Source organism: Carcharodon carcharias, chromosome 7, assembly GCF_017639515.1.
Source record: "Carcharodon carcharias isolate sCarCar2 chromosome 7, sCarCar2.pri, whole genome shotgun sequence".
Taxonomy (NCBI): Eukaryota; Metazoa; Chordata; class Chondrichthyes; order Lamniformes; family Lamnidae; genus Carcharodon; species Carcharodon carcharias.
This window is the reverse complement of record NC_054473.1, coordinates 165478781-165500166: the sequence shown is the minus strand read 5'-3', so window position 1 is coordinate 165500166 and position 21386 is coordinate 165478781. Positions and strand designations below refer to the sequence as shown.

Genomic DNA, 21386 nt, shown 5'->3' with positions numbered 1-21386 from the left:
CAGGTTATGATATTTCTTTTCCCATCTGTGCATGTGCTTTTCCCCATTCCCCGTCTGTAAGGTCTTATGAAGGAAGAAATGTTAACTGATTTTCTCCACAGATACTGCCTTATCTGCTGAGTGTTTCCAGTACTCTGCACTTTTATTTGAGATTTCCAGCATCAGCAATATTTTATTTTTAGCTGACATTTTATAAACAGGTAATTTGTGTTTTCAAAGGATCAAAACAAAATTTTTGCTATTATAGATAGAACACAAGATCAATCTAATCTAACTACCTGGAAGCTAGCTATCCAGTAAGAGTAGATGGCATGAATTTCAGTAATTATGTATATTAAATGCTTACCAATACATTCAAGCTTTTTTTGTGGACAATATTCTTTGGTTATTAACCTTAACTCTTGCACTGCCACTTCATAAGGATAGGAATCACTTGAAGAAACAGATTCCTTGGGGAAAAGTTTAGCTGCAACACCAATATCTGCTGGGCCAGCGGTCTTGTATAATTTCATGCTCTTTTCGAGAGCTACTTCCCTCTGTACATTCACTTTTCTACAAGAAAACAGAGTGAACGTTATACACATCTCACTACATTGTGAATGCTGAAACTCCTTTGTTTCATATTATTCTAGGAAGGAAGCCAATGCATTTGGAATCCACCCTCATTCTTACACAATGCCCTGGAAGTTAACAGGAAATCCAGAAGTCCAGGTTTTCCCGCATGCTGTCGAGTTTTCAATTCACTTTGTGCAATTTTTTTTGTTTGCCAGGATCCCTGCACGGAAGTCACCACCCGGCATCAATCTAGGCACTGGAACCGACAACGGCAAACTCAGCACTGCATACCCTGCAAAGTCCTCCTGACTAACATCTGAGGGCTAGTGCCAAAATTGGGAGAGCTGTCTCACAGACTAGTCAAGCAACAGCCTGACATAGTCATCATTGCGGAATCATAGCTTACATATAAGGTCCCAGACTCCACCATCACAGTCCCACCAGCAGGATAAACCCAGCAGAGGTGTCGGCACAGTGGTATAGTCAGGAGGGAGTTGTACTGGGAGTCTCAACATCGACCCTGGACCCCATGAAGTCTCAGGGCATCAGGTCAAACATGGGCAAGGAAACCTCCTGCTGATTGCCACGTACTGTCCTCCCTCAGCTGACGAATCAGTGCTCCTCCATGTGGAACACCACTTGGAGGAAGCACTGAGGGTGGCAAGGGTGCAGAATGTATTCTGGGTGGGGGATTTCAATGTCCACCACCAAGAGGGGCTCAGTAGCACCACTACTGACTGAGCTGGCAGAGTCTTAATTAACATAGCTGCTAGACAGGGTCTGCGGCAGGTGGTGAGGGAACCAACAAGAGAGAAAAACATACTTGACCTCATCCTCACCGACCTGCCTGCCACAGATGCATCTGTCCACGACAGTATCGGTAGGAGTGACCCCCACACAGTCATTGTGGAGACAAAGTCTCGCTTTCACATTGAGGATACCCTCCATCATGTTGTGTGGCACTACAGCTATGCTAAATGGGATAGATTTTGAACAAATCTAGCAACTCAAGACTGGGCATCCATGAGGCGCTGTGGGCCATCGGAAGCAGCAGGATTGTACTCGAACACAATCTGAAACTCATGGCCCAGCATATTCCCCACTCTACCATTACCATCAAACCAGGGGATCAACTCTGGTTCAATGAAGAGTGTAGGAGGGCATGCCATGAGCTGCACCAGGCATACCTAAAAATGAGGTGTCAACCTGGTGAAGCTATAACACAGGAATACTTGCATGCCAAACAGATAAGCAGCAAGTGATGGACAGAGATAAGCGATCCCACAATCAACGTATCAGATCTAAGCTCTGCAGTCCTGCCACATCCAGTCGTGAATGGTGGTCGACAATTAAACAACTTACTAGAGGAGTAGGTTCCACAAATATCCCCATCCTCAATGATGGGGGAGCCCAGCACACCAGTGTAAAAAAAAGGCATAAGTATTTGCTACAATCTTCAGCCAGAAGTGCTGAGTAGATGATCCATCTCAGCCTCCTCTGGAAGTCCCCAGCATCACAGCCGATTCGATTCACTCTACGTATTATCAAGAAATGGCTGAAGGCACTGGATACCGCAAAGGCTATGGGACTTGTCAATATTCCGGCAATTGTACTGAAGACTTGTGCTCCAGAACTTGCCATGCCCCTAGCCAAGCTGTTCCAGTACAGTTGCAACACTGGCATCTACCCAGCTATGTGGAAAATTGCCCAGGTATGTTGTGTACACAAAAAGTAGGACAAATCCAACCCGGCCAATTCCCAGTCAGTCTACTCTCGATCATTAGTAAAGTAATGGAAGAGGTCATCAACAGTGCTATCGAGCGGCACTTGCTTAACAATAACCTGCTCACTGATGCCCAGTTTGGGTTCCGCCAGGGCCAGTCAGCTCCTGACCTCATTACAGCCTTGGTTCAAACATGGACAAAATAGCTGAACTCCTGAGGTGAGGTGAGAGTGACTGCCCTTGACATCAAGGCCGCATTTGACAGTGTGTGGCATCAAGGAGCCCTAACAAGACTGGAGTCAATGGGAATCAGCAGGAAAACTCTCTACTGGTTGTAGTCATACCTAGCACAAAGGAAGGTGGTTGTAGTTGTTGGAGGTCAGTCATCTCAGCTCCAGGGCATCACTGCAGGAAATCCTCAGGGTAGTGTCCTTGATCCAACCATCTTCAGCTGCTTCATCAATGACTTTCCTTCCATTATAAGGTCAGAATTGGGGATGTTCACTGATGATTGCACAACGTTCAGCACCATTCCTGATTCCTCAGATACTGAAGCAGTCCAGATCCAAATGCAGCAAGACCCGGACAACATCCAGGATTTGTCTGACAAGTGGCAAGAAACGTTCACGCCACACAAGTGTCAGGCAATGACAATCTCCAGCAAGAGAGAATATAACCATCACCTCTTGATGTTCAATGGCATTACCATCACTGAATGCCTCACTATCAACATCCTGGGGGTTACCATTGACCAGAAACTGAACTGGACTAGCCATATAAATACTGTTGCTACAAGAGCAGGTCAGAGGCTAGGAATCCTGTGACATGTAACTCACCCCCTGACTCCCCAAAGCCAGCCCAACATCTACAAGGCACAAGTCAGGAGTGTGATGGAATACTCCCCATTTGCCTGAATGAGTGCAGCTCCCATAATATTCAAGAAGCTTGACACCGTCCAGGACAAAGCAGCCCGTTCGATTGGCACCACATCCATAAACATTCACTCCCTCCACCACCGACGTACAGTAGCAGCAGCGTGTACCATCTACAAGGTGCACTTCAGAAATTCACAAGGCTCCTTCAACAGCATCTTCTGAACCCACTGCCACTACCATCTAGAAGGACAAGGGTAACAGATAGATGGGAACACCACCACTTAGAGGTTCCCCTCCAAGTCACTCACCATCCTGACTTGGAAATATAATGCTTTTCCTTCACTGTTGCTATATCAAAATCCTGGAACTCCATTCCTAACAGCACTGTGGGTGTACCTACACCACGTGGGCTGCAGCGGTTCAAGAAGGCAGCTCACTACCACCTTCCCAAAGGCAACTAGGCTTTAAATGCTGACCTAGCCAGCGGAGCCCACATCCTGTAAATAAATTTTAAAAAATGCTTGTTTCCAAGTCACAAAAATACATCTGAATACTACACACAGAGATGGTCAATTAATCAACCTCGTTTGTCATTCATATGAAACTCCATTTCCAATTCAAAGTAGAATGCAGTCCACTAGACACTTCCCATAATAGTAATCGACTAAACTGGAGGTCAACAAGCCCAGAATATGTGGACACGACTACTAGATCCTTCAGCTTTGAAGTATGAACATAAATATTTGCATGAAACATATTCAGAAGGCAAAATCAGGATGAATGAACTGTCAAAAAATAGCTCCACTGCTTATCTAAAATGTTACAATCAAGATACATCTGTAAAGCTGCATTTTTATTGGAAGTTGATGTGAATCAAAAAGGGCCATGTTTTCCTTTTAAGGGCACGACAGCTGAGTCACCAAATTTCCTGCCAAAAACTTCCAAGAAAATCTGCTTTTGATTATTCTTTCACAGGATGTGGGTGCCACTGGTAAGGCCAGCGTTTATTGCCCAACTCTAATTGCCCTTGAACTGAATGGCTTGCAAGGCCATTTCACAGGAATCAACCACATAGCTGTGGGTCTGGAGTTACCTATGGGCCAGACCAGGTAAAGATAGCAGATTTCCTTCCCTCAGGGGCATTAGTGAACCAGATAGATTTTTATGACAATCGATAATAATTTCATGGTTATCATGATTGAGATTGGCTTTTACTTCCAGATTTATTAACTGAATTCAAATTCCACCAGCTGCCATGATGGATTTGAATCCACATCCTCAAAGCATTAGCCTTGGTCTCTGGATTACTAGGCCAGCAACATTACCACTACCTTGATTGACGCTTTGCTCACTAGCCTAAATATTCATCCCTTTTATCAGCAGCACACTGTAGTTTCAATGTGTATTATTTACAGCATGAAATGCAGCAACTTGTAAAGGGTGCTTCAGCAACACCTTCCAAGCCTGCGAACTCCACACCTAGAACGACAAAAGCAACACAATCATCTGCAAGTCCCATTCCAAGTCGCACAAATCCCAACTTCCTATCTCAGAGCTTCATCAATGCTGAGCCAAAATCCTGGAACTTTAACCACACTGACACTGATGGTTGAAGAAAAGCTTTTATCACTGTCTTGTCAAAAGCAACCAGAGGGTGGGCAACAAATAAAGACAGAAAATGCTGGAAATACTCAGCAGGTTGGACAGCAGCTATGGACATCAGAAACATCAGAAGAGTCATTGACCTGAAACATTAACTCTGGTTCTCTCCATGAATGCTGCCCGACCTGCTGTGTATTTCCAGCATTTCTATCTGCATTTCAGATTTCCAGCATCTGCAGTGTTTTGCTTTTGCTGATGGGTAACAAATGCTGGCTTTCCCTTCAATGTACAAATCACAAGCATTATTTATCAGTACATGCCTGTAACACCACAGAAGAAAAGGAATTTTAGAACAATGAATGGTCCAATGACTCTTACATTGCAGTATACACAGCTCCATTTAGATGAGTGGGTATGTTGGGTGTGCAGCACGCCATAGCTAAAAGTCTATTTCATTACACTGAAAATGTGGAGTTCATTTTGAGAAGAATCTGCTAACATTTTTTCCCCTTATTTATTTTAGGTGAAGAGGAAATCACAAGTGTTTGAAAGTAGTTGACATGACAAACCCTGAAATTTAAATGTTGTCGAGCACATGTAGAGCAGAATTAATCCAGGCGACAGGATCTCACCCCCACAACACCCCACCCCCCCCACCCCTGGCTGAACAGCTGACAAGGGCCCCAGTCACCTCCTATGGGGACGGCCTGCCATATTAAGTCCTAGTGGTAGGCCATCCATGGGATCATCGACCCTGTGGTGGAAATCCCACCCCTCTGAGAGCTGCTGGCCAATCGGAGGCTGGTAAAGGCACTAAGGGAATGGTAGCAGCTGCTGGTAATGCACCCACTGGAGGCCCAGGATTAGCGAGGAACCCAGGCCACAGGTGAGTGAGGTCTAGGTGGGGGTCATGGAGGAGTGGGGATTGGCAGCAAACGCTGGGGTTGGCTCTCAGCTGGCACCCCCACCCTTCCCAATGCCAGGTGCCTCCATCAGGCATCCGACTGCCTGACAATGAGGGACCCCCTCGGGAGCCCACAAGCAAACAACAAGGTTTGCTTTTCAGGCTCCTTGCACAGTGACTGCCCTGCCCTCTGCTGGTTCAATTCCAGTAGCAGAGTATGAGGCCCTTAAGTGGACATTAATTGCTGGTGGGTTGGGATAGCCATCCACGAGCCTTCCCTGCCCCCTTGGATTTAAGCGGAGCAGAGGCATGAAGGCAGCTGGCACCCTCCCACCCAATTAAACCTCGTCCCCAAGTCTCCAACTCACCTTGCGGAATGGGTGTTAAATTCCATCCATGCCAAAGAATCTGGTAATTATATGTATTCCTCATTCTCATTACCATCTTGCATTTAGAGATAGTGCCTTAAATGTAGAAAAATGTACCAATGGTGCTTCATAGAAATGCAGGGAAAACAGACACAGGGCAAAAATCAGGCAGGATGACCAAAAGTTGAGAATTAGGTAGGTTTTAAAGTAGATGCCAAAGGAGGACAATGAGGTGGGAAGATTTGGGGAAGGGATTGCAAAGTGTGTAGCTGAAGCAGCTGATGCATGGTCACCAGTAATGGGGCAAACCATGAACACTTAGATTTTAAACTCAAGAGTTGAACTATGAAATCCTGTATATACTGTTACCATTTTTGATGATAGCGTATATGCTACTTTTCTTTGTTAAAAAATGTCACAATCATTTTTGAACTTGAACAGATATTACAGTACACAGTATTTTACAAGAAAACAATTTCTGTCACCACACTGGAGTTCAACTTAAAGAACTAAACCATAAAATTTGCTTTCTTCTGCTTTCAAAAATGTATTTTTCTCCCCCAATTTAAAAATTCAAATTTCCATTCATTTTAAGATTTACATGTAATACAATACCTAAACAGAGTCAGAAGGAACATCCAGATAGGCCGGAACAAAGTCTCCTCAATGCTGGCCAAACACTGGTCTTTCCCAGCAGCAGTGTTGAGAGGTTCAAAAGCCAGAATACACAAGGACAGTAACCTGTCTGTAAAAAGTAAAACAGCAGACAATATCTGGTTTATATGCAATTTTAAGCATTCTAAGTTGCTTTTTCATACCATTGTTACGATCCCCATGGAAAGGGTGGTAAATCAAAATAACCAAATTCACTGAATGACCTCCAAATGAAAAAAATACCAACAAGTTTCAAGTTTTGTAATTTACTTTAACACAAATGAATTAATGGGCAAATGATACTTCAAATAAAAAGGTAAATTTCACTCGAAATACAACACAGATGTGTCTTATACAGCCATAGTCATTCACATCATTTCCCGCAGACATGTGGCACTACGTAGCTACACCATTCCACAATATGGTGTTCTTTATTCACACAACATAAGGGGTCTAATCCAACTACAGCTTTCACCTCTGAGTTTCATGAGTATGAGAGTCATCAGCGAGGCACACTTCTTCGAGCCCTCTCTTTTTCTCTCTAACAGTCCTGATGGTGTAGCTTTCCACAGTTCCTTTTCAACTGACCAACATCAATAATACCTGATTCAAGGTTTGGCCACTTCTAGGAAAACACCCAGCTCATTAGTACCTCCAAGCTGTTCCAGGTTTTAGACCTCCAAGAGCTCCTGTCTCTTTTTCTGTCAAACAGAAAAACTAGACTCTTCCTGAGTTATTTACTACTTCGCTTCACAAGAATTCTCTGTATTCCTCTTTCTGTCTGTGTCTGCTTTCTCTTTGTGTCTGCATCTGTGCCTTCACCCTCCAGCTCCTCTGCTTATAGCTCGCCTTCATATATGCTTCTTTTTAAATTTCCTTCTTGTTGGCATTGCTTCCAGATCAAGGGCTGTCAAACCAAGAAAATTTCAACTGCAATATTGGAGTACTATGGGTTCAAACCAGAGTCCAGGGGTTGAAGAACATAATCTAGACGCTCCAATATGGTACTGGGGTAGTGCTTCACAATATGAAATGTTGTATTTAATGAGACATTAAAGCTAATCACCAACTGCACTTTCACATTGTGCACAAAGTGGCTGCAATTCATGAGTTATGAAATATGGAACATTAACACAGGCCAGTGTAACAGAATGCAATAGGAATAATAAAACAGACAGCACAAATACTCAGTGCTGCCCAAGTAAAGATTCAGTTGAAAGAAAAGCTCCTAACAGACTCAGTGCACAATTTTTCCAACCATAAAGCATAAAGAATGCTGAACTGTATAGTCAAACCAATATAGTACAAGCTATGTGAAATCATACTCAAACTGCAGACAATGCTGTGATCAGATCACCTTGCTTACCATGTCTCATGCTGGTCACCAAATCAGATCTTTAATTCCTTGACACAGTTCAGAGAAGAGTTATGTGGCTGATCCCTAGATCTTTAATCCCTTGGCACAGTTCAGAGAAGAGTTATGAGGCTGATCCCTAAATCTGAGGATTGCGCGATGAAAAAAGGCTGAAGAAACTTGGGCATTACAGACTAGAAAGAAGGCAACTGACAGGTGCTTTTAGAGTGATACTAAGATAGTAAACAGCACAGAAAAAGTAAATCCAGAAAATTACTTTAAACCAAACTTGCAAGTGGCACAAAGGAAGCAGGTTCAATCAATATAAAAGATAAATTTTGGACTCAAATCAGGAAATCCTTCACAAGAGAATGATCAGGATTGTAATATGCAAGTGAAACTCCTGGAATCATTTGAGAAACAACTGGACGATGAAGTGAGAGAGGAATACCTGTGAAGTATTTTTGAATGAATGGGCTGCAGTGGTTGGAATGACCTTCTTTGTCCAGATTTATCTTGTGAAATATAATTTTTGTGAGAACTTTGTTTCAATCCTTATAGTTAAAAGCACACTGACACCTAGTGGCTAGTTTTGTTTCCCATTTAATTTATGTCGAGTGTTTCCTCAGAGCACCCAACTTGTATCTGGCAGACCAACATCACCTTCAAGCCTGACTTTTGTTACCACTTTCACATCAAAAACTCCCCTCTTTAAACCCTGTTTCTTGTCATTTAAATAAGAAGTTTACTTGTAAGATAAAACACATTTCCATTCTAACTGATGTTATAACGCAGCACACAACATTCATGAAGAATTACTAAACTTGCAGCATAAAATCAAAGTTGGAGTAAATTTACATCGAGTTCATCTAAAACATTTTAATACTCTCTCATTGCCCATGTCCTGCTAGGGCCTCAGTACTCATGCATGTCCCCATAACATTAGTAAAATCAGACTCTTAACTTAAAATTCTTACCTTCCTTACTTAATTTGCAGCAAACTTATATCCATCTATATTACAAAATAAAAATAGCTGAAAAAACTCAGCAGGTCTGACAGCATCTGCGGAGAGGGATACAGTTGACGTTTCGAGTCCATATGACTCTTCATCAGAGTCATACGGAATCAAAACATTAACTGTATTCTTCTCCGCAGATGCTGTCAGACCTGCTGAGTTTTTTCAGTTACTTTTGTTTTTGTTTCAGGTTTCCAGCATTCGCAGTATTTTGCTTTTATATTACAAAATGTGTGTCTATTATCTTTAATACTGTGAACATGTAAAACATGAACTAATCAGATCCCCAGAAAAATGCACAGGGGATTAAGACTGAACTTGCACCTATCTTAGTTATTACCCATGGAAAAAAAATAGTAAGACAGGTGCATATTGCAGTTCCAATTGATTTCTGACTAATTCACTTTTGATGGTTAAAGTTGTGAATAATAAAAGCATAACAAGGTAGCAACAAAACCAGATGTCGAGGTATACAGAAAATGCAATGATTAACACACCAAATGGAAAAGTGGAAAAGAAGAATTGAGAAAATAAAGGAGAGAACAAAGGGAGAGAAAATGAGAAGGAATAATACAAAATAACTAAATTACATTTAAATATGCACCTTTCACAACCTCAGGATAGCACAAAGCGCTTCACAGCCAAAAAAGTACATTTGAAGTGAAGACACTTGTAATGTAAATAAACTGTTACGAAAGTATAATAAATTTCATAATATTTTTCTGGTTTGTTGTAAAGTAGGTTTATGGGTGTGAGTGCAGGTGGTTCTGTCTGTGTGATTTAACTACATTTGGGTCAGGTAGACTGCAAGTTCAAAGTTATCAAAAGAAACTAGGTGTAGAAATGTACTTGAAATGCTAATGAGTAAACATGGATGCTGTCTTAGCATGTAAGGTGTGAAGGGAATTTGCATTTTTAGATAAGTGAAGGGATTGTTTGGATTTCAAAGGGATGTTAGTCTGTTTACAACTAGCCAGATAAACAAGGCTAAGGAGTATGCTTAGTTTTCCCAAAGATTACTGACAATATTGGCAACAAGTTTTTATATTATGGGAAAGGTACAATTCCAAAGACGTATGAAACACTGGAATTTACATATTAAAGAGAGAGAAACATATATAAAGGAGAATGAAAGGCTATGTTGGGGGTCATGTAAGATCTAACAGGAGTGTGTGAAATTGCCTTGAAGAATCCTCTAGCCATTTGTGCATAAGTCTGCTGTGTTCAGTAACTAAAGTTGGAGAAAGCCATTTGGAATTCCACTATCAAGCGGGTGCTGTGTTAACTTGCTGGGTTTTTTTTATAGTCTAAAATCTATTTTGGACTGTTACCTTAAAGGGGGTGTGTAACCTGGAGTCAGATTAATTAGGAATTTTAGGATTTGTCATAGTAGTGAGTAATTGTAGTCTTGTGTATGTGCTTGAAATATTTTATTTTGTTAATAAATATTTTAATTTAATTTTTAAAATCTCTAAAAGTCTTGGTGGACTCATTACTTCTGAATTCAGTGCACACATCTTCTCGTAATAAATACAAATTGCAAAACCCTTGTGATAGTCTGGCCAAGTTTCCCTTGTGGATTTGGTCTGCCTGGTACACATCTGTCATGTCATAACAAAACTTGGCAGGCAATTTTCGTGCAGCAAGGTCTAACAATCTGAAATGATTCTATTGGTTGATGAATAATAGAAGTCCCCTGTTCTTCTCTGAATACTGCCAGTGGATTTTTTGACAGGGAAAATGAAGCCTCAGTTTTCTGATTTATTGTAAAAGTGGCATCTCCAATGGCAGATTATGTGCTGTCAGCTCCCGAGTGAAGTTAGAGCCCATAAGAATGGTCCCCGGCTGTAAGTAGGGAAGGAGAGGGAGAGGGTGCAGTTGGGTAAGGCACTGGGCATAAGGTAGAAGGCTCCAAGCACAATGAGCAAGAGCAAGGAGTAACTCAGTATAAAATCAGGACACAGCAGAAAGATCAAAAGGAATAAGTGACTGGTCTAATTTTAACTATAGCTGCTTTCTGCCAGAGGCAGTTAAAAATCAAAACTTGGTGTAGTATATTCAAACTAAATTATAGATTATAAAACTGATATAAACCTTGATTCACAATAATTGTCCCAGAGATGAGGAACTTCAGTTATGATGACTGATTGAAAAAGTTAGTACTGTTTTCCTTGGAGAAAAGGTGGCTCAGAAGAGATTTGATAGAGGTATTCATAATCACTAAGGGTGGTCAAAGTAGACAGGGAGAAAAGGATTGAGAACGAGAGGGCCATTTAGGGAAGGAAATCTACTGTCCTTATATGACTCCACACCCACAGATATATAGTTGACTCTCAAATGCCCTTTGAACAAGGGAAATTAGGGATGGGCAATAAATGCTGGCCCAGCCAGCAACACCCACATCCCATGAATGAATAAAAAAAAGTGAGGGGTGATCCTGATCCTGAATGGCCTTGACAAGATGGATGTGGAAAGGATGTTGCCTCATGTCCAGAACTAGGGGACACTGTTTTTAAAATTTTAGGACAGAGATGAGGAGAATTTTTTTCTCTCAGAAGGTCATGCGACTTTAGAACTCTCTGCCTCAGGAGGCCGTGAAGGCGGGGGTCATTGAATATTTTTAAGGCAGAGGTAGATAGATTCTTGTTACGCAAGGGAATCAAAGGTTATAGGAATGTGGAATTCAGAACACAAACAGATCAGCCATGATCGTACTGAATGGTGGAACAAGCTTGAGGGGCCTAATGGTCTACTTCTGCTCTTACTTCGTATATTCGTAATTGGTAAAGGAAGCAAAAGCGATATGAGGAAAGACTTTTTCATGCAGCGAGTGGTCCACGTCTGCAATGCACTACCAGAGTGTGTGGTGGGGCAGGTTCAACTGAAGCACTCAAAAGGAAATTACTGGTTTCTGAAAAGGGAGAACGTGCAGCATTATAGGGAGAAGGCAGGAGCATGGCACTACAGTAAGTGAATTGCTCATTCAGAGAGCTGGTGAGGACACAATGGGCCAAATGGCTTCCTTCCGTGCTATAAGAATTCTGTGATGTATTACACTAGTAACAATTCAAAAATCAATGGCCGCCAGTATTACCTAATGGCAAAATTCACAGTAACATTCCCTATTCTGACCAACAAATTTCTTCTCCACACAGCATGTACTGGAACTACAGAACAGTTATGGCTAAAGTTGTGGAGGGAATTAGTACATTACCTATTGAATTATGTACATCTGTTACAATATTCTTCAGGTGATTTTGCAATGGAATATCTTCCATTTGGTGAAGATGATCAGCGTTTGTCACCTGCATCAGGTTATCGATAATGTTTCCTGGCCGTTGCTCAAATTTCATCACATAGTGTTCCAAGTCTTCAAAGGGGCTGTCTTTATCAGCTATCAGATCTGGTGTAACAGTTGTTGAGATGATCTGCTGATCTGTAACATTTTGTGCCAGTTCACTCTGCTCACTAACATCCAAATTTGCATTTTGATATTCAGTGAATGCCACCGAGCTAACAGAGGAACTGTGTCTTAATCCGCCATGATTTATTTTGTGATCTTGAACAGAACCCAAGCAGCATGCACTTTTGGAAGACTTTAACCGGCTTCCCTTGTTGAATGAAGATGTCACATCTGTCCTCAGTGAATACTGGGAAAGGGATGTATACAATGCAGTGCCTGCATCCAGTTCATTAACACTAGACAGGTCTGAAAAATGTTTATTTACAATAGGGTAGAGCTTGCTGTAGATCCGACATTGCAGTTTCTTCAGTAATTGGGTGATTGGATATTCTGAACTGCTAGAGAATGGAAAAGATTGAGCAAAAACAAAATTAATTCACAACTGATGAGGAGAGGAGAAATATATACCTGATATAAACTCAGGGCTTCAGTGCATAATTCCCACATTGCAAAATCCTGAACCCTGCAGATTATTATTCAGAACTACATTAAAATCAAAAATCTTCCAGTGAATGACCTTTCAAATGTACATGAAAAACAATTATAAAATCTTTAAATTAGATCACAGTTGACTTCATATGAATTACATTAGCACCGGAAATATAGCTGAATTTTTAGTCATCCATTTACATAACTTCCAAAATCCATTTGTTCCCTCAGTGATTATTGATTCAATAATACGTACTCAAAAAACACATAGCTACAATAGTTGTGTGGAGTGAGTGCATAATTCCCCAATATATCTAAAAGTTGATTAGGTTTCTGAGTTGCAATTTTGTTGAAATAACCCAAGAGAGAGTCCAGAAGCAGAGAATTCTGTGGCATCATTATAGTGATATTTTGTTTTCAATATGAAAATGAGTTTGTGTGAACAAATCTGAGTCAGAGAACGTTCCCATATAAAAAGTCACCAGTGAACAGATGGGCAAAAGTGGGTCATCCTGAAACTTCAAAAAAAAATCAGCATTTTCATCAATATCCAACAACATTCTTGTAAATGGCATGAGTGACAGAGTTTTCAAACCACCAATAAATAATCTTTCTATGCCAAGCAGAATTAAATATTCTTGTTGTAAGAATTGCCTTCCAGCAAATTGGAGGTAGTTTCACACTTTAAAAGTTGAGTGACACCATGCAGTGTTAACAAGTTAAAGTCAGTTCCTGGGTAGAGCCAGTCCATGGCAATCACTCAATAAAATTATAAAGTTAATGACTACCATTTGCGAGCAAAGTAGCGAATAATTGCACAAAATTACACCAGAAAAAGCCACACCTAGGGGAAGATGATGGCATAGTGGTAATGCCACTGGACTAGTAATCCAGAGGCCTGGGCTAATGTACTGGAGACAAAGGTTGAAATCCCAACATGGCAGCTGGTGGAATTTAAATTCAATTAATACAATCTGGCATTGAGATCTAGTCTCAGTAATGGTGACCATGAAACTTTAGGGAAAGAAATCTGCCATCCTTACCTGGTTGGGTCCACATGTGACTCCAGATCCACAGCAGTATGGTTGGCTATTAACTGCCCTCTGAAATGGCCCATAAGCCACTTGGCTCAAGGACAATCAGGGATGGGCAACAAATGTTGGCCTTGCCACATCCCATGAAAGTAAAATAAAAAATAACACGACTTAAATCTTTGTGGAAATGGTAAAAGAGCTTGCAGACTGAAACAATAAATCCCTCCATCCATTATTTTCTAGCGACGTATTTAAGATTTTTGTTTTGCAGTCTTTGTTCAGCAAATTAAGTCGTCTAGTTTTGCAGTATTGTTTACAAACACAATTTAAAAGTGAATTAGTTTGTTTTACCTGATGCCTAGTGTGGTACTAAGATATACTTATGGACTCAAACCTTAGCTCATATTAAATTCGTTAATAAGTCTTAAAGCCACTTGACGAGACAGGAGAAATTTTATTTGGCATTCTAGTTCTAAGCAGCATTGCGTGACTCTTACAAGAAAGCATGTATGAATTTGAGAAAGTTGAAGACAGGATCAGGCTTGCCTCTGATAGCATATATGATTGTCAACTTGCTGACAAACCCCATCTTGGCTCTCATGTTAAAGATGGCCACTTAGCTGAAATATTAGAGACTGCTGGCACCAGAGCAAGAGCCAAAGGCAGGAGAGTAAACATTTGAAAAAAAATATTTTGGACTGAAGCATAATTTATTATATACATTTGGAGGTGTCTAAAATATTGCAAGAAAATTATTCCAGTCCATTCATCAGGATAGCTGAAAGATTCATAATACTGCAGAAAATGTGATTGCAAATTGACATATTCACTATGGCCCGGATCTTCTGGTGTCTGGATGATTGTACCCTGGAGGTACCCCGGAAGATGCGCTGAAGGACCCTTTGGAAGCCTCAACACATGGACTCTGTGGGAATTGCTTGGGAAATTTCAACTTCCGATAGGCTATTACTCTGCATCTGGAATCCTCCGAAATTCCAATTTAAAGTCAGAGACTCTGGATGATTCCGGCTCACTTACCATAATAGTTACCCAGGAAAAGTTTGAAGGATTAGAGTTCTACCTCCTGGCTAACTATACTACTGACTCCCTGACCCACCACTGGACCCGACAACTCTTGCTCTGACATCCCAACTACCCACCCCCCTCAACGACTACAACCACCCGACTATCCCCGATTACCCGAATACTACCCCCAAACCCTCCTGGCCCCCAACCACCCTTCCAACCTCCTGATGACCCCCAACCCTCTAAATACCTCTCCAATCACCTGGCTCCCCTCCCAACCACCCAACTCCCCCATCAACTACCCTCCCAACCCCACTTGACTACCCCCCTGACTAACTATCCTTCTGACCCTTTGACTACCTCACGAACACCCAAGCATCCCCCTGACCACACGACACCTCCAACCCCGACTAACCCCCATCCCTGAATACCCCATGACCACCGTCCCCTGACCACCCTACTACCCACCCAACTACTCTCCCAATCCACCCTACCCCCTCATCCACTTACCTGCCACCCTATATCCCCTCACCCGCTTACTTTACATACAGTTTGTAAAACTGGCTTTGAGACCTTTAAACCTGCCAGAATACGGAACCTAGTGCCATAAAAAGAAGGCATGGCTTGGCTTTCCCTGATGCTTCTGCATTATGAGGAAGGACTCCCAGAACAGGTGTGCTCCCCAGTTCTGAGAAGGCCCAGTTCAGAAGTCCAGACGAGAATTGTGGACCTTCGGTGCAAGTAAGTAAATAGCAGCGGACTGGCAATCCAGTGGTGAATGCCACCCCTTGGAAGATTCAGCCCTACGTTTTAAAAAGAGAGTGCCAGAGGATCCCACGGTTACTGTAAGAAGTTCCGGCAGGTTCCTTGAAATAATCAGGTTTCACAATTTTTTGATATTCGGTGACGCATTGACACATTATTTGTTCGAAAATTTTAAAAAAAGATTCATTTTACCTTGCCAGCTGTTACGATCTCTTTGAAATTAGGAAAGGAGGCTCTCAAAAATATGTCAATATTTTCTACCACACAGAAGAAAATATATTTTGAAAAACACTGTGGTAATAATAGATCAATATTCTGTTCTTTTCAGGTGGTGCCACTTTTCAGGTTTCTCACTCATTACTGAAAGCATTAAGTCGCACTGGAGTAGTTTTACCAACTGGAGGTGAAACAATATTAAACTATTCTGCTTTTACATAGTTCTCAGTTGCTGCTGTACTCTGAGTGGCAAGGAAGAAAAGGCAAAGGGAAGTGTACAGGAATGAAAAGAAAAGAAATCTGAACCATTTTAATTCACCCAAGGGGAAGTTTGCTAGATCATAATATCATTGAATTTTAAATTCAGCTTGAGGGATAGAAGAGTGGCTCCAAGACTAGTATTTTAAACTTAAATAAGGGCAATTATGACAGCATAAAGCAGAGCTAGTTAAAGTTAACTGGTAAATTAAGTTAAGGGATAGGTCAATAGTGATGCAGTGGCAGATATTTAAAGGGATATTTCAAAATACACAGAATATGTAGCCCCTTGTATTTATATGGCTGGTCTAGTTCAGATCCTGGTCAATGGTAAATCCCCCGTGAGTGTTGATAGCATGGGATTTAGTGATGGTAATGTCATTAAATGTCAAATGGAGATGGTCTTTGCCTGGCACTTGTGTGGCACAAATGTTACTTGCCACTTATCAGCCCAAACCTGAATGTTGTCCAGATCTTGCTGCACATGGACATGGACTGCTTCAGTATCTGGGGAGTTCTGCATGATATTGAACATCGTGCAATCATCAGTGAACATCCCCCACTTATGATATTATGATGGAAGGAAGGTCATTGGTGAAGCAGCTGAAGATGGTTGTGCCTGGAACTCTGCTCTTAAGAATTCCTGCAGCAATATCCTGGGGCTGAGATGATTGCCCTCCAACAACCAAATAAAAGCAAAATACCGCAGCTGCTGGGAATCTGAAATGATAATTGAAATTCTGTAAATACTCAGCTGTCTGGCAGCATCTATTGAGAGAGAGGCAGAGTTAATGGCCAGGATTTTCCCCTCAGCGATTTGGGGGCGGGGCCATCTCACTGAGGGGAAAATGATGTGAGATGACATCGGAAGGAATCCCTGACGTCATCCCGGTTCCTTTAAATTTTTAGAAAGGCGGGCGGACAGCGAAATCAGCTGTCCACCTGCCGACCTGTCAATGGCCAATTGAGGCCATTGACAGGCTAGTTAAGATAATTAAAGACCTGCCCATCCAAGCTTAAGGCTGGCGGGCAGACCAGGAGCCCCAGCGGGCTCCAGATTATTCATGAAACTTCATTCACTAGCGGGATGAAGTTTCATGTCTGTTTTTTAAAAATGTAATAAATTTTAAGTGTTTATTATTAACTTGTCCCATCTCGTGTGACATTGTCACATGAGGGGGGCATGTTAATAATTTTAATATTTATCTATTTTTAGAGTTTACTTACCTCTCATGAATCTCCCTGAGACAGGACTTTGCCTCAGGGAGAAGTGCGCTCTTTCGCACGCATGCGTGAAAGAGTGCACTTTGACAGCTGGGGATTCCCTCCCCTCCCCCGCACAGGAAGTTCATAATGCTTCCTGTCAGGCAGGTTGCTGGGCGGGCCTTAATTGGCCCACCCACTCAAAATGGCAGTGGGCCCCGTTTCGGTGGTGGGGGTCAGCTGTCTGCCCACCGCCGAGCCGGTAGGGCCCGCCCGCCATCTGAGGGCAAAATTCTGCCCAATGTTTCAGGCCAGTGACCTTTCATCAAGGTTATTGACCTGAGATGTTTTTCTCTTATTCTTTCTTCAAGGGTGCTGCTTGACCTGCCAAGTGTTTCAGCATTTTCTGTTTTCATTTTATATAAGAAAAAGCTAATTCTACCCCAGATACAACTAATCAATACAATCACTTTCATGGCATCACCAAAAACTGGTCTGCACTGACACAACTGCTACCTATTTTTAAAGTGAGGTCATTAACATGACAGCTCCTTGAGGTAAGGCAAACTGTGAAACTTGGAAGATTCAGTACAACCCCTTTGTCATTGTCCCAGCTACACTGTATCCACAACAGGTTCAAAAACGGTTTTTCAAACCAAATGTTACTTGGAAAAATCATATATGGAATTTTCTGCCCCAGAGGGCTGTGGAGGCTCAGCCATTGAGTATGTTCAAGGCTGAGATTAAAAACATCGAGGGATATGGGGATAGTGCAGGAAAATGGTGTTGAAGTGGAAGATCAACCATGATCTCACTGAAGGGCAAAGTGGGCTCAAAGGGCTGAACGGCCTACTCCTGCTCTTATTCTTATGCTTATGTATAATACTTCTGCAGCGTGCTGACTCAAAACGTGTGTGTTGTAACACATCTGTGAAAATCAGTTTGAAAAAAATATTGTTGCAAATTCTCCATGCAACAAAAGAAATTTTATGGGCACTTTCAAAGGATCATGTGGAGTTTACATGGTGCTCCATCTAGTGGTCTGCCTGAGAACAGGACTACTCAAAAACAAAATAGAAACTGGAATTGGCATAAGGCATGACCAACCAACCTGAGCTTCATACTGCCTTGCTGTATGAAGGCTGGGTGACTGAAGGTGTGAAATCATAGTTTGAAAGGTTGCAAGACTGATGATGAAGCATTAACACCAAGGCTGAGTTATGGACTTATAATTTACTGAGTCCTCCAAATTATCTATTCTTCCAGACCTGGCTGTAACCTTGCAGCTACAGACTATTTATAATAATAAATTATAAATTGTCATCTTCTATAGTCAATTGCAGAAAAAATGATTAGCTATAAAGCTGCAACATTTCCAACATCTTCAAGGGTGCCATATCAGGCCAAAAAAACAAATCTATACCTCAGTATTTGGGATAAAAGGCCAGCCACCAGTACATGGTCATTAGGTTGTGATTTTAATTTAATTTTCCATTGTTTAGGCCACTCCTACAAAACAAAAGAATCAAAGTACAATTGTCATTAATTGTGGAATAGCTTATTAAAAGACACTCAGTACAATTGCTGTTAACATACAATTGAGGTAAAGATATCTTTACAACAAAGTCCTCAAACTGTTGTCTGCTAAACTGTTCAAGCCTTGATTAAAATCAAGTAACCAAACTTGCTTCTTTAAAATCTATTGTGCCTGCACATCCTATATAGAATTGTGATTATATGGACAAGAATTACTTTACTTCACTGTTTATGCAGTGATTTCTGAAGTTATAAAATGTATAAGGTTGTCTTCAGAAGGAACTTTGGACAGCCAGGACTACTCTTGACCCTTGAAAACAAGACTTTATTTTTGATTTGTTAAAGGAACACTATTATAGAAACATGAAGCCCTTATTTTGTACATCTGAACAGAAGGAGGTGTTTTTATTTTGGTACTTACGTGGTCTTGTTCAAACTCTAAAATGCTTGTGTATACATTTCTTTGTTCCTCCTCTTCAGGGGTCAGTGTAACACTGTTTGAAAACCTCCTTGAAAATGAATCAAAATCATTAGATGCAATACCTCAGTTTACATTATAAACAGTCATTGTTACACAAGAGTCTTTGAAAGAAGTTATACTCTCACCAAATAAACTGAGAATGTGTAGGTGTGGGGAGAAATCCAAAAAGAGCAGACTTTTAAAAGATTTAAAACATCTGCAAACTTTACGAGGACTCGAAATGTCAACTCTTTTCTTCTCCGCCGATGCTGCCAGACCTGCTGAGTTTTTCCAGGTAATTCTGTTTTTGTTTAGTATTTTTAGTTCTTTGCAGCACTAGTTAATAAGCTAAACAAAGGAGTGGAACACTCAGTGCCAAACACTTGCACTTTCCTACAGACTTTCAATGGGGCTTTGCAATGGAACTTACTGTAATTAGAAAACTGTTTCAGCATGGCATCGTCCACAGGGAATCTGGGACCTGTGTGAAAAGGGCATACAACTATGTATTTTATTAATCCATTAGATTGAAGAATCATAAATAAGCAGTGCAGAGTCTTAATCAGGAAATGTTAGTTAGAATAATGAATTCAATTCCAAATCATGTATAGAAAGTGAAATAAAAAGGAAAGAAAGTCGGGATTAGGAGATAGAGATAAAATAGACAAAAAGATAAATTACTTTTTAAAAATTTGCAATAAAATTTGAAGGAATAAAACTTCACATTTGTAAAAGTTAATTTTCAGTGTCAAAGAAGTTGACTGGCAATAACTAAGGCTTATCGCACCAAAAATATTTGGTTACACCAGAATGAACAATCTCTAATTTTATTTCATAAAGTTTAGCATGCATTGATCAAGAAAGCACAACAACTTTGCACATTCCATTTGTTCAAAGTCTCTCTACAAGGTATCAGTATAGTGAAGCTTGTGGAGGAGCAGGGCAATTCAGCAACTTCCTGATTTTTGCCTTTACCTGTGCACGTGAGATTGTGGGAAGTTGCTGTACAATTTACTTTAATAACAGCGAAAGCTGTTAGCTTCCATAAACTTGAGCTCATCCAAAACTCTGTTGCCCGAGCCCTAACACACCAAGTCCTGTTCACCCATTACCAATTTGCTTGCTGACTTATATGGTGCTGTTGGACCAGTAACATCTAAATTATAAAATTCTTATTCTTGTTTTCAAAGCCCTCCATGGTCACACCTCCTGTCGTACAACCCTCCTAGATCTCGATGCCTCTCCAATTCTTGCCTCTTGCACATCCCGATTTTAATCAATGCAGCATTCATGGCCATGCCTTCAACTGCCTAGGCCCTAAACTTTGGAAGCTTCTTCCCAAACCTCTCTGCCTCCCGTCCTTTAAGATGCTCCTTAAAACTTTTGATCTTGATTTTTGATCAAGCCTTTAGCTATCTGTCCTAATATTCCCTTATATGCATGCTTCAATTTCAAATTTTGTTTGATAATGTTCCTGTGAAATGCCTTGGGATGTTTCACTATGTTGAAGACACTATATAAAATCAAGTTGTTGTAGCCTCACTGTCATTCCTACACCAAAGTCTGGTCATTGCCAGTCAATGATTCTGACACTGAAAATTAACTTTTACACATGTAGAGTTTTATTCCTTCAAATTTTAATTGTGGCAGATTTATAAGAAGTATTTTTATGTTGTTCTTTATGTCTCTTTTCTCTCTATCTCCTAATCCCAACTTTCTTTCCCTCTTTTTACTTCACTTTCTATACAAGATTTGGCATTGAATTAATTAGTCAAACTAACATTTCCTGAATCAGACACTGCACTGTTCCTTAAATGCCCTGTTCGGCTCAATATACAAACTAAAATGGACTTTCATGTAAGAAGTACATGAACATCCAAAGCCCAAAGTGTACTCTTTTGACACAGATGACCAACCCAATAGATTAAAAGAACAGAAAATGGAT

General features: G+C 41.0%; 1 protein-coding gene across 6 annotated transcripts in view; it reads right to left on the bottom strand.

Moving 5' to 3' along the window:
• vps9d1 (VPS9 domain containing 1) overlaps window positions 1-21386 on the bottom strand; it is a 98633-nt gene that overhangs the window by 56766 nt on the left and 20481 nt on the right. For 5 of the 6 annotated variants that reach the window (XR_005943511.1, XM_041191292.1, XM_041191294.1 and 2 more), the window contains exons 8-12: window positions 19403-19490; window positions 18869-18954; window positions 12266-12852; window positions 6643-6772; window positions 347-552 (exon numbers count right to left, since the gene is read on the bottom strand). Coding sequence is in view for 5 of the 6 variants with exons in the window: in XM_041191292.1 (XP_041047226.1) it covers window positions 347-552; window positions 6643-6772; window positions 12266-12852; window positions 18869-18954; window positions 19403-19490 (1097 nt within the window). In the remaining variant the exon portion in view is untranslated. The remainder of the gene's footprint in view (window positions 1-346; window positions 553-6642; window positions 6773-12265; window positions 12853-18868; window positions 18955-19402; window positions 19491-21386) is intronic. The other variant, XM_041191293.1, reaches the window with a different exon arrangement.